This window comes from Mustela nivalis (assembly GCF_964662115.1).
Source record: "Mustela nivalis genome assembly, chromosome: 6".
In the NCBI taxonomy this organism is placed as follows: Eukaryota; Metazoa; Chordata; class Mammalia; order Carnivora; family Mustelidae; genus Mustela; species Mustela nivalis.
Genome location: NC_139025.1, coordinates 92323561 through 92337046, shown reverse-complemented (window position 1 = coordinate 92337046; position 13486 = coordinate 92323561). Strand labels below are relative to the sequence as shown.

At 46.9% G+C, this 13486-nt stretch overlaps 1 protein-coding gene across 1 annotated transcript in view; it reads right to left on the bottom strand.

The window, feature by feature from the left end:
- RYR3 (ryanodine receptor 3) overlaps positions 1 to 13486 on the bottom strand; it is a 502250-nt gene that overhangs the window by 175183 nt on the left and 313581 nt on the right. The window contains exons 28-32 of the mRNA XM_082736877.1: positions 9382 to 9590; positions 7588 to 7763; positions 6442 to 6478; positions 4852 to 5015; positions 2365 to 2530 (exon numbers count right to left, since the gene is read on the bottom strand). Coding sequence (XP_082593003.1) covers positions 2365 to 2530; positions 4852 to 5015; positions 6442 to 6478; positions 7588 to 7763; positions 9382 to 9590 — 752 coding nt within the window. The remainder of the gene's footprint in view (positions 1 to 2364; positions 2531 to 4851; positions 5016 to 6441; positions 6479 to 7587; positions 7764 to 9381; positions 9591 to 13486) is intronic.

The following is a 13486-nucleotide window of genomic DNA, read 5'->3' as shown; positions in this document are numbered from 1 at the left end:
TCAAATTGCATGGCTGTTCTAGCAACGCCATCTGAGAGAATCCTCCACTCATTATTTTGGTTACTGGTCTTCCTGAATAGAAAGCCAGCATATAAATATTGCTGCCCTGCTCCTCTTGAGATAATTGAAAAATGAAAATGGCCACAGCTGCAGAATAGCAATGACCCCACGGCCGGGGGACCAGCTGCACAGCTGGACAGGGGAGGGTCTCGCCTGGAATGGCAAGGGGGGCTGGCCGGGTGTGAGCCTCCTCCTGGGGGTTCCCGTGCTGAGCCCTGGCACCCTCCAATCCCCTTCAATGGTGCCCCTGAGCAGAGACAGCAGGATTTACATGCATGCAGTGGGGGGAGGCATCTCGGGTCTGTCAGTGCCAGCGTGCTGCTCAGAGACTACAGTGGACCAGCCCCCGCGTCACCCAGGAGCTGCCCTGAAAGCCGGATGCAAACAGCCCCAGTGTCCTGCTCCCCGTTGTGACATTTCCTCAACAGCACGGGCTCTTCCTGGAGGCAAGCAAGTCTCTGCAGCTGCCAAGGCCCTGGCTTTAGTAAGGGAGGGCCCTCTGAAGCCTGGCTGGCCTTCCGAGTTATTAGATGCTTCAGAGCTCTCTGCAGCTCGGGGAGGACCCTTTAGTCAAACTCATTTCAAAAGTTAATGGGAAAAAGCTAATGGATTCTGAAGGACGGCAGTAATGTATATAAGCATTTTCTCAGGGGCTCGGGGGCGGAATCATGAGAAAGTACTAAAGGCCAATAGTTTACTTTCGGCCGTGAAGCCTGGTTTCCGCAAAGGTCTCCTGCTGGGTGCGGCCAGTTGGGCCCCTGTGGCTGGACCAGTCTGCTGAGCGGTGTGGATGGTGCCACTCTTTCCTGGGGGGATGGGGAGGGGCTGGAGAGGCGGCATCTGCCCCCATGCCGGCACGCTGTCCCCGGACACCAGGAAGGGTTTGGTCCGTCTGTTTTTGGTCACCAAACAATTCAAATTTGGGGCGGCTACTTTACCTCTCCCCTCTAGATGCCATCTCTCCAACCACAGGCCAGACAAAGGGCTGCCAAGAGGCTTTTCGGCTGGAGGCTGGACATGGGGCTAACTGTAGAACTTGGGGTTTTATCCATTTACACAGTAGTGGGATGCCTTTTATCTGCTGGAGTTACTGTTCTGGTCAGAAACCTGCAAGCACTCCTCAATTCCCATCAATACCTCCTTATCTTTCCAGATGAATTTCTCACCACTAACCAGAGAGGCCCCCTACTAGGCTGGCCATTGTTCCTCAAATATACCCTAGGCTTCTTTATTTCCATGAAGATACCTCCTGTGCCATTCTTTCAACCTTAGTATACTTCCCCTTGCTCTCATGGAAGAATTCCTTTTTTGCTTCAATATCAAGGCTTCTCTGTAACGAACATTTCCCTCACCACTCTCGATGGAGCTGAGCTCTTTCCTCTCTCAACTCGGGTGACACTCTCCATGTATCTCCGTTCTACCGTGGGAGTGTCAAGAAAGTTTAACATAGAAATTTAATTCTTTAATTTAGCCTTTTCCAGATGTGCTTTGTAGAACTCAAGACTTACAGAAAACTACTATTGTTAAAGTTAAAAAAAAAAAAACACTATTCTTGGTTAAGTATTAAGAGAAATGCTTGGTTTCTTTCTAAAGTATTTTTTAAAGTTCTTCTGTGCTAATGTTCATTACCAGCATCAGAAAGAGGATATAATATGTGGCACTTCCCAAGTTTACCTGGCCATCAAGCCTGAAAATCCTGCCTCAAAGAGTAAACCTTCTTGTGGTTAATGATGAGTGAACCTACATTTGTGCAACTGATGGTTTTCCCAAGCAGTTCTATCAGAGCTCACAGTCAATGAAACAGAGAAACATATCATTTATATAAATGCATTTTTAAAAGATCCTGTAAGGAATTCATAAGGAATGAGCATCACCTTTTTGCCAAAGGAATACACCCTGGCACATCAGTAATTTTTTATGAGTCTCTATTTTGAGCACAGAAGTTTTTTAAAGCAAGGAGTATCTCTGCTCACATTTTAGATTTTTCATCCTGTATGGTACAGGTAACATGAAAGCTGCCTAAGAAATGTTCGTGGAATAAATCAATCACTTTTCAGAGACCATCACAAAAAGAGAAGACTTCTTATCTGATCAACCAATAAATAATGACACATTTCCCCATTTTCTCTTTGTAAAAACGAAGTCATTTTTGTTCTTGTTTCTTTTCCTCGATGGCTTACGAACCACGTGGGCTCATCAACCCGCCCAGGCTGTGGTGGGAATGTTGAACCTGGAAAATGAGGAGCACAGCCGTAAACACACAGGCTGGGGACACTGCTGGCTCGAACCCAGAGCCATCCTTACCTGGTAGCAGGTGCCGAGTTCTCTCCCATTGGCAGAAAAAGACAACATGCCCATCGCCAGATCCACGAGGCAGCCAATCTCCAGGTCCACGTTGCTTCGACTTGATCTTTGGGAAGTGGCCACAATATCCCCGCCCCAGACCATGTAGCAGTTGCTGCGTTTCACACTAGAAGCCAAAGAGAGGAAGAGGCACAGAATCCGGACTGGGATGGTATACAGTCAAGGCCCAAGGAAATGCCCCGGAAACCTTCCGATGAAGTTTTCCAGTCAGCCCCCAACAATTTTTTTCTTAAATAAATTCATCCAGCTTCAACCCAATTTTCTCAGACATAACCACTCAATTCAGGGATGTGGCAATCCAGCAAGATACTTTCATCCAAAGAACATACTGTTCAGGTACCTGTTTCCTGGCTCTGTGTCAGTTCCCCTTTTGGAAAGAGATCGTGGGTATGGTTGTATTCCCACCTCAGAGACAAGAGATGGAGGTAGAGAGAGGGCAGCCACCATAGGCTGTTTTATACAGGGATTCGGCATAAAAGGCAGGAGCAAAAATCTGCATCAGGGAAAAAGGCTGTAATATCCTTGAAAACCCAGGCCGTCATCCTGAGGATGGCAGGCTCGGGCACACTTGCAAAGTAGGTCACAAGTGGTCTCCAAGGCCCAACTACCTCCTTGACCCACACAACCTGGCCCTCCCCTGGGATTTCTGCTTCCTGCACTCTTCAGTAACTAGTAACAACTAGTAACTAGTAACTAGTAACAGCCAGGGTGCATTTCTCAGCTGGCTGTCTCCCTCTCCCCACAGCGTAAACTCCATTATAGGTATTCATATTTAAAAGCCAAAGAGTGACAGCCACTGCTAGGTTGCCATAAAGGTTAAACTGTAGCCATACTATTCCTGCCTTTCAGTGATGAGAGTACTAAGTCCATGGATGCCTACTGTCGAATTCAATTCCTAAAACCGAAGTTGTGGGAATGGAAAGTGCCATGCTTTAGTCATGTTTTAAAGATCCAAATTTGAAATGCCTCCAAATATCTGAAAATCGATCCTGTATTTATTTCTTATTATACGAGACAAAGAACTAAGAATTGCTGAGTACCTCCTACCTCCTCGGTCTTGTTCCAGATGCTAACCTGTCGGTTTTCAAAATAAATGTGATCCAGTAAATGCTCCGATAAATCAAGTAATCTGACTGGTGTGGCGGAGCCAGCAAACTCGAGCAATAAACCCAGTTGGGATAGACACAGCAACCTTTGGTTCTTCTGGCTAAAGAGCAAAGTCTTTTGACTGCTTTTGCCTGCTTCCTTTCTAACCAACAAGACACGGCATGTTGTTTATAGCATCTATTCTGGGTCTTGCAATAAGACTTTCAGGGGTGGTAATAAGAGTAATGCTTATTCAGTGCCTGGGTCAAGGCACTATTTCAGGCGTTTTTCTATGCATTATCTCATTTAATCCTAATATCACTTTAGGAGACTAGATCTATCATCCTCATTTTATAGATGAGTAAACTGAGGCCCAGTAAGGTTAAGTGGTCCAAAGTCCCACCTTTTGTAAGTTCTGGAACCCAGTTTAAAACCCAGGCAGTTTGCTTCTAGAGTCTGCTCTTCACCACCTGCCCACAGTGGTCCCCCATGACAGAGAAATGCTTGGGGACCTCTCTGGCCACCAGTCTTTGATAAGCCAGGAACATTGAAAGGATATCGGCTGCAAAACGTTCCTGAATTTGTAGGGATAAAGACCAGCTTGGGAGACAACTTATTACACTAGAAAACATGTCTGTTTGGGAAACACTCTCTTAAGTCCCACTTGGATGGACACAAAGCCTGGTCTCCTGGGTGTCTTTGGGGCACGGCTGGCCAGAGATTCTTTCTCTGGTGGCAATCCCCTCCCCGCTCTTCCCAACTCAGTGGACCAGTGGGAAGCCATGGTATACCTAAAATATGCTTTCCCACAAGATCCCTAATTTGTATCAGTGGTTATTATTCATAAGTCTGCTGTCTCTCTTTTATGTTTCTTTATGCCTTTAGACACCTTATATCCTTAGGATGAGGAGTCTGGAGTCGATGAGTGGCTATGTGATATGGTTCATCTTTTCATTTCTTCTGAATTAACTTCTTTTAGGCACCCAGGGATATTTCTCTGTCTCATTTTGACGTTGTCAAAACTGGGGCTTACCCAGAACTCAGAGAGATGTGTTTGAGAGGGAGCGCAGTGTCCCAATTGTCCATTAGCCTCTCCCACCCCTGGGTCATGTTTTACACATGTGATGAAATAAGCCTAGATTTCCACTAATAACATTTATGCCACAGTACTCCCTGTTTGGTGAAGGATTTTTAAACCTGTGCCTCACTTTTCCTTTTTCATAGACATGGGGATGTTTCCTTCTTTTGGGGTATTGGGCAGAAGGAGAAATAAGACAGCTGGGGGCTGGGGGGAAGTGAGGAGCCTGGTGGCTGACCCCGCCCACTGGGAGACCCCCTTACCTTTCATGGACCCGGCCTCTTTCATCCCCTAGAGTGACAGTAACTGTGCAGTTTTTATTCAGGTCGAACTTTTCACTATATAAGTGATAGTCTGGTGTCACCCATCCGACCCAGACGCAGGAGGGGTCCTGTCCAGCAAAGATGCGGATTGCATAGTAGCACTGCTGGGGAAAGACCACAGAAGGAAGTGAATGGTCCCCAGCTGCGGGGTGGGGGGAGCAAAATTGACAGAAACAGTAGAGAAGCCCACTTGGCTCTCTTTTCTCAACAAGTACACAAAGCTCTAGAGCCGAATGGTGCTGCACCCCAGACTTAGGATGGGCTGACTAGAGAATCCAGCTTCCTTATTCTTCCCTTTTCTATGGTACATTAACACTGAGACAATTGAGCACTTAATCTATTACCGTTTGCGCCCAGAGATACTACTGATGAAATCCGGGGAGCTGCCGTTCAGAATGGTCAGGACAGAACCCTCACCCTCTCCTAGGCACAGACTGCCCTTGTCCAGAACAGGGGGACTCCTGCTATACTTTCCACTTCTATAGGGAAGTACAAAGTGTTTGTGTTGTTGTTTTTTGAAAGTCATGAAAAAGACGCTGCAAAAGAAAAAGCCCACATTGTCTGTGGCTTGGGGACAGGCTGTGTTGAGAACTACAGGAGTTCTTGGCGGGCGTTGTTATGATCTGTGCAGTGTCCCACTATGCCATGGTAATAGCTAAAGCACTTTACCTAAGGGATCACTTCACCGTTTTCTTTATGAAATCGAGCACATCTATTCTCAATGAAGCTACTTTTATGTGTATTCTGTTGTATTTTGTTGATTAGGAGATAAGAGTCAACCAAACTGGGGCTTGAATCTTGCCACTGGCAGCTATTATTTGTATGATCTTGGGCAGGTCATTTGTTCTGTGTTTCAGAGGGCATCATATTGTCCATCTCGTAGCAACAATGTTATTTCTGATCATGGTTAACCCACCACCTTGGGATTACAGGATAACTTTATAGAAGGGGTGACATGCATTTCTTCCAAAGCCTTTTTTAGGGGGGGGGGTATTAAAGAAGAATGAGAGAAAGAAAGAAATTAGCAAGTGTTGCTTTCTACCTATTGTCTAGCGAGAGAAAAGGGACAAAAATCAGTTTCCATCATCTGGACTCTTCCCTGCGCCTGCTTCTCACTTGATTGCTTTCAACATTATTCCTGGCACTGCTCAGAGAGATGGGAGAGTTGATTCATAGAAGTTTACATAAAAGAACAAACAAAAGGACTCTATGAAAGAGCCCCCCCCCACTCCCTGTTCATTTCAATCAGAAAGGCAGAGCAGGTCCCTGTTGCCCAATGGGCACAAGTACACAATGGTGCCCAATTAGGAGCTCCAGGTGGAACTTCTGCTTTGTACTGAATGACTGTCTTCCTTTTCCCCATTTGAGAAATGTCGGAGATGTGTTCTGGAAGCATCAAGATGGATATTAAAAGACACAGTAATTGGCAATTAAACAAGATCTCTAGACAGATCTTTGCTGTAAGGGGCATATTACCAGGCACAACAAAGAATCAAATAATTAAAACCGTAATTGAGCACATTTACTTACTGTTGTGGTATGAGAGAGTATTTCTTGCATCTGTTTCCTGGGGCAGGGGTTGGGGGGGGAAGATAATCCATGTTTTAGTTATTCAGCTGTATAGAGAATTCCACAACTCTGACAGGCAGTTGATCTACCTTTAATGACGAAGGCAAGTTTAGAAAATGATTTCCTATACATGAGCGATCCCAACTGGTCTTGGGCATTTGTAATCTGTTACCACAAGCCAAAGTTCTGACTTCCCACTCCTGTCTCTCAGCCCAGCTGGTAAGTCAGAGCTAGGGGGAGGGAGGAAAGATTGAAATCATGTGGGCAGGGATACCTCGGAATACCCCGTCCTGTTCTTTCAAGCAGCTGCACTTGCTTAAAACCATGTACAAAGGGAAAATCTAGAGGAAACCTGGATAAGACAGCTCCAGAGGGGCAGACATACATCAATGATTAGAAATAGACATTAAAGGAAAAGGGGCCTGGGTAGCGTGGTCGTTAAGCATCTGCCTTTGGCTCAGGTCATGATCCTAGGGTCCAAGGATCGAGCCCTACATCGGGATCCCTGCTCAGTGGGAAGCCTGCTTCTCCCTCTCCCACTTTCTCTGCTTGTGTTCCCTCTCTCCCTGTCTCTCTCTGTCATATAAATAAAATCTTAAAAAAAAAAAGGAATAGACATTAAAGAAAGACAACAAGGAACATATTCCTTATCAGGAAAGGAAGAAGTCTGGGTTGGACACTGGCCACAGTTACACAAAGAAGGCAGTATTTGCCTCTAGAGGCTTTGATTTCACACAAAAGCAACGACAATTGTACCCTCTTATGCACTTATATTCCTTTTCCTCCAGAAACATAGGATTTATAGGCTGCAAGGAGCCTGAGGACCCAGAGGGCTCAAGAAGAGCAGAAAGTTTTCCACTAAATGTAACCCTGTTTGGCTTGACCTGTCTGCTAACTATGAATTGCACCAACACCCACCCCATGCCTGTGTACGCACACATGCACTCAACATACGTTCCTGTTTCTTTACCTGACCGAAAGCAGAGAGAACCTGACCCACTTGTGCTCCGGCAAAGCAAGAAACAGAGAGGGAAAGCCAACTTTACAGAACACAGGAGGAGCACCTATGAGAGTGGTGCGGGGGATGGGGGCAGGGCTTGCCCTCACCTTTTCTGGAAAGCTTCACTGTCCAGGCAGGGGCTGTGGCTGAAGGAGGAGTGGCACTCAACAGGCATGCTCAGGCGGCAGTAGATCATGCTGGCATTGCTATTCTGTGTGCCAAATGTCTTGTGGGTCACCTTGAGGCATGGAGGGCTGTCCATGGTGCCATCGATCCTCACAACCTGGAAACATCATGGGTCCTTACTTGATACATCTGGGCGCCTGCCTTGACCTTGTCCCTCCTTCCCTCATTGCTATTCCATGTGTCATGGCTTTCTGTGAACTCTAAAAGTTGTCACCAATGATAGCCAAACCGTTCCTCTCACTATTACTTGGATCCTGCTCCACAGAAAATAACAGATCTGCCTCTGGCCGAAGAAATGAGGGATTTCAGAACCTGCCCACTGGGTTTTCTGCAAGATCAAGGGTGGACAACAGGTGTAACAGAAGGGGTGGTATTTGGATGACACCGTCTGTCATCTGCTGACAATGACCTTTCAAATCAGGGAGCGAGTGGCTAAAGGAGAAAGTGTTTCCACAGACTTCCATTGTCAGCGGGCAAAAGACTATTTAAGGGAAAAAGACCACAGAAAGCCCAAAGCTCTAGGAAAGACATTACGGTACCCTCAGAGAGGTAATCTCCCACCTGGCACATTTCCCAGCCCCACCCCAGTCACAGCCTGAGGGTTGAGATACCTCTAAATACTGGGGAAATTCCCAATGCCGGGTACAGCATTGCAAGGGCTGGGGCTGGAGGAGGAAAGAGCAAAGCTGGGTTTTTTAAAAGGTCTGTGTGTATGGTGGGGAGGGGGAGGGGAAGTGAAGTAAGACTTGTACTAATTTTTTCATGGTCTAAGTATCTCCCTACGTTCTAGAGAACAGTTCTTATCCTGGGGTCTCTGAGTGTCCTTACCTATCTTTTTGTGATGTTTATATTTTTCTAACAGGGTCTCCAGATTCCATCAGTTTGTCAAAGGGGTTCCTGACCTCAAAAGTTTATGAGCCAGCTTTCTCAAGTGCTGACTAGGTAAGAATCATACATAGAAGTCTCTACTACTTAAGACTGTGGGAAAAAGGAGAGGAGTAAGAGCTGGTGTTTGTTGGGTTTGCACTGGAAGGTGAGTTAAGGGAGCTTATGGTCATGTGGAAGCAAGCCACTGGGTCTCATGCTTTAAGGGAGCGGATCTGCCTGACTTTCCATTAGCAGCACCCCCCCCACGCTCCATGAACAAAATCATGGTGGGCACTGGAAAATAGTGGTAAGCAGATGTAGAACCAGCACCCATACCAGGCTCCTTACAATTTCCTCTAGCTCCCTCCTACAAGATGAGGGTATCATAATCAACTGCTACATGTCAGCTTAAAACGTTGGACATGGTCCCGCAGAAATATATAGGACCTAAAAGACATCGTGTAATGAGCAAAGAATTAGGTCTGGGACATACCATCTTGAGTACAGGTACTGAAATTTTTCAGGAAAACAACACGTAAGGTCTTTGGACACTGTACTCGTATGGCCACGGCAGAACAGAAACATCTGGAGGAAATACAGTGGCGCAAAGGCCCAGGGACAGATCTGCAAGGATGTCTTGGCATGATGGGTGCGGTCTGCAAGATGCCCCTGAGCTGCCACAGTAAACGTGCCCACAGTGACAGCTCGGAGGGCCAGTAAGGTGGTGGCTGGGAGGCAGCCCGGGCATGGACTTTGGTATACAGCTGCCTGTTGACAGGAGCATTAGCAGGAGCTTAGCGCCTCGGCCCACCTGCCCTGCCTAGGCCATCCACGACGTGTAACATTACCTCTATATGGGGATGATCCTTTGGCACGTTGACAAACGTCGGGAGGCGCTTGCTGAACCACATCGCAACGTCCCGGTTCATGTTGACAGCAAAAGGCTCAAAGCCCTCTTGGAGGCCACACATGGTATAAAACTTGAAGGTGCTGGCATCCATCCCGAGATTCATGCGGCCGATCTGAGACAGTCCCAGAGAGCAGATGGGCACAAAGCCTGCACAAGGGTGAAGAGAGCTGCTTCAGCCCCCAGGACCATTCCAGGAAGCTCTGAGCAAGTCAGACCTTGGCTTTCTTCACAGCTCTGGGTCCAGGAGGAAAGAGGGGACACAGTCCTTTGGCACACAGATGCTGCAGGAGGTCACATGGAATCTAAGGCTGCCATTGGTGTCTGGGGAAGAGAGCTGACTTTGGTTCAACATGATTTGGGGGAGAAATAATCATCTAACCGAGATTATTCTTAGGGTATAAATACGTTATCAGCTGGAAAAGTAAGAGGATAAGTAAAATTCTTTATCTATGTTTCATTAAAATTGACATTAGGCCCTGGGAGATTTCAAAACACTGCCAAGAACAACACAAGGAGCCTAAAAGAGGACTTGGTACAAACAGCCCAATGTCTCGGCATCTTCCCCAGTGAAATGGGTGATCTAAGTTTCTTCCCGTCTTGAGTCTGATTCTGAACGTGCACTCTGCTGGTTTACAAAATACTGTTTACAAACTGCCAGGCCCCTAGCCTGCTGTTGTGGGCCCCACCCAAGCAGGAGGTGAGATTTCCCAGCAGAAGCCGTGGGCAGTTCCTCCTACCCTCCTACACTTACGGTCTCTTTTCAAGCTTACTCCCAATTCTCATCATATTAACAATCTGCCATACAGAATATTCCAGAGCAGAACTTCATACTGCTTGCCGTTCTTGTCTGTGGGATATTTATAAATCATAATTGTGGACTGACAAGTCGACAGAGCCGGGAAAGCACTAATTATGGGGTGGCGGTGCGGGAGGCAGGCGTAGGGAGAGTACTTGGAAGGGGAGGAGGGCTCGGAGGCCAGTGGCTAAAGGAGGGGCTGGAACCTGCACAAAGTAAACTAGTGTCACTCCTAAGACCGGAGTGTTTATTTAAGCGGAAATGTAAAGGCCAACTTCAGGAGAATTTACATTCAACAGTAAGAGCTTCTGTCAGTAGAAACCAGGGACAAAAGCCACTCCTCCTAGAGGCAGTGATGACATGCCATGGCCTGAGGCACAAAGTTTCAATGTAGATGAATCACAGAAGTTAAAAGCAAATCACTCACAAGCTAAGCTGGTTGCTTTCGGAAACTGTCCACTCATTTAGGACACTATCTGAGACCATTTGGTATCATTTCAAGTAGTAGAGCTTTAATGTGATGCTAGCACAATGAGGGTGATGATCACGCAGCAGCCTCCACTCAGGGGTGCTGAGGGCCGAGAGGAGGGGGTGGCCCAAGCCTCGGGCAGGTGGATGGACCGCTCAGATAAGCGCCCCATCATGCAACCTCCAGAGTGGCACTATGCGTCTGGCAGTTTTGTGCCAGGGACCGTGATAGAGGAAACCATCTCCTTTCTGCAGATGTCGATTTTTTGTAAATAAGGGACCCTTAGAAATCAGATTCTAGCGTGGAATGAGCATTGCCTCTTAGCAATATTTCTTGGGTTCCCATTGGGACAGAGGGATATGCGTTAGGAAAAGATGTCAGGGAAGAAAATTATCCTGATCCCAAGGAACTTCTACAAAAAGGGACAAAAACAGAATAGTGAGCAATGAATGTTCTGCTGGAAGGCATCGCTACTCCCAGGACCACATTTTAGCCTCTGCTAAAGGGGTTAACACAACCCAGAAAACTGCTACCGTAGTAGCTGTAACTTGGAGCCAAGATCACAAAGCAGGGTCACCCTGATGTGAGCAGAGAAAGGACATCTTAGGAATACTGGTCTTCTCCTGTCTTCTTCTCTATTGACTTGGGTGGTGGAATGCATGAGCAGGAGACACAAAAGCCTGACTTGTGAATAACAACTCAGGTCACATGAATAACTTCCTAGTCACAGACCACCAGGCAGTGTAAGACACACGTGGAAAAAAAAACAGGTAATGTGTGTGGGATGTCTTTTCTCTAAGGGACTTGGGCTCCTCTTCATTCCTAAGCTACCACCAAAGCGAACAGCACTTCACTTAGGACAGAACTGAAGACTTGAGGAGCTAATGGACCTGACCAAGGTCATGAGAAGGGCAAGTAACAAAATGGGACAAGATCCCACGTCCTCTGACTCACAGACCCCCTGCCAGTCAGTGTGCAAGAGAAGGGGTGAATGTTCCAGGGGATGAATGCCCCAGCTTTAAATAGCAGTCACGTCCCGGGCAGAGGACTGCACTCATCAGAGTCAAGTACTATCCCTACAGGACAGCAGCCCTTGCTGCAGGGGAGAGTGGAGCAGAGCCTGAGAGAAGGCACAGGTGTACCAGTCACAGATGGGAGACCCATGGAGGAAAGATTGTCTGACACCACCTGGGACTGAGTGGGCACGGATGGGACAGCTCAGTAAAACAGCTGAAAAGAAGCTAGATCCAAAGCCTGGTTCAGGAAAGAGAAAACCAAGAAAGGACCAAGAGCAAAGATAAATCCTCCTAAGATACCTGCACTTTCTCCCAGGGAAGACCACTTGATACCAGATACATTGAATCAGCAGCTCCCTCCAGCTAGCTGAGAGACTGTAGCTCATGATCTTTCCCTCTCTAAAAGTCCTTTCTTTGAGGCATTAAAATTTCATGTAACTTTCTAACGGCTAGATAAGGGCGGGGTTGGGGGGACAATAATGATAAACCACATCCGCTAACATTTATCAAGTACGTTCTAGGTGTTGGGCACTGGGCTTAGTGCTCTGAAGATCTGGCTCATTGTTATGCCCATGTTACAGAACTGGAAACTGAGGCTTAGCAAGCTGAATTTGCTCAAGGTCTGTCCCCTGGTAAACAGGTAGAGCCAGCATGTGGAGAAGGCTGTCAGAGAAGCAGGCCAGAGCAAGCAATGGGGACTAAGGTCAGGAGGCTTGCTATCTAATTCTTACCTACAATGACTTGCTTTGTGAGTTTTTCTTCACTCTCCCTAAGTGTTATGTCCTTGACCAGTTTGCCTCCAGATAAAGCAGTGGGAGGCCCTCAAACACAAAGGCCCCTTAGATGAAAAGGGCTACTTCTCAAGTGGCCATATAGCTTCCTGGAATAAATCTGGATAAAAAGATCCATTTGGTAAGGTCACACGGCATTAGAGTGAGCAATGACTCTCATAAACAAGGGTTTGCACTTCGCACACAACTCAGTTAACCCTGGCTTCAAATGAAACTGGAAAAGTAAGAGGACAGAAAAATAAAGGGGAAGGGAAATGCCCTTCCCTATATGCAGCCTATGAGGTACAATAAGCTGACATTATTTTTAAAGATTCATTTATTTACCTGAGTGAGAAAGAGAGAGAGAGAAAATGAGCAGGAGGGGCAAAGGGTAAAGGAGAGAATCCCAAGCAGACTTCATGCTGAGCGCGGAGCCTGATGCAGGGCTTGATCCCGTGATCCTGAGATCACAGCCCGACCCAAACCAAGAGTTAGATGCTCCACTGACTGCACCACCCAGAAGGCCCAGTATGCTGACATTTCTGAAGAGGTTTCTGGAGGAAATTCGCAAATAGCATTATCTTGAACTAAGATGCAAGGAGAGTTCTTGTTCCAAGAGAGGACGGCAAGAGCAGAGGCATTTAAATCCCACAGAGGACTCCAGATTCTGCTCAATCTTGTCTCACAAGGCCCCTTGACTAGTCCTGTGATTAGGAAGAGGGAGAGCCAGGAGGGCCATCTTTTTCTAACTCAGGAGCTCAGGGGAAAAAGAAACAAATGTGGTTCCCTAGAAGATCTAAATCAGGGATCTTTTGTTAATCCATTTCAAGCTGTAAAGACACAAGAGCAGCTCATACCGGTAAAGGAACAAATGTGATCTTGGAGACCAGTGATTAGAGGAGTGCCTGGGACTTTCCCTGGGCGTTTCTGAGAGTCTCACTCCAGTAGCATGTGCTGTCCCCGTGCATTTCCTTCTCTCAGTAAGCGTCAGG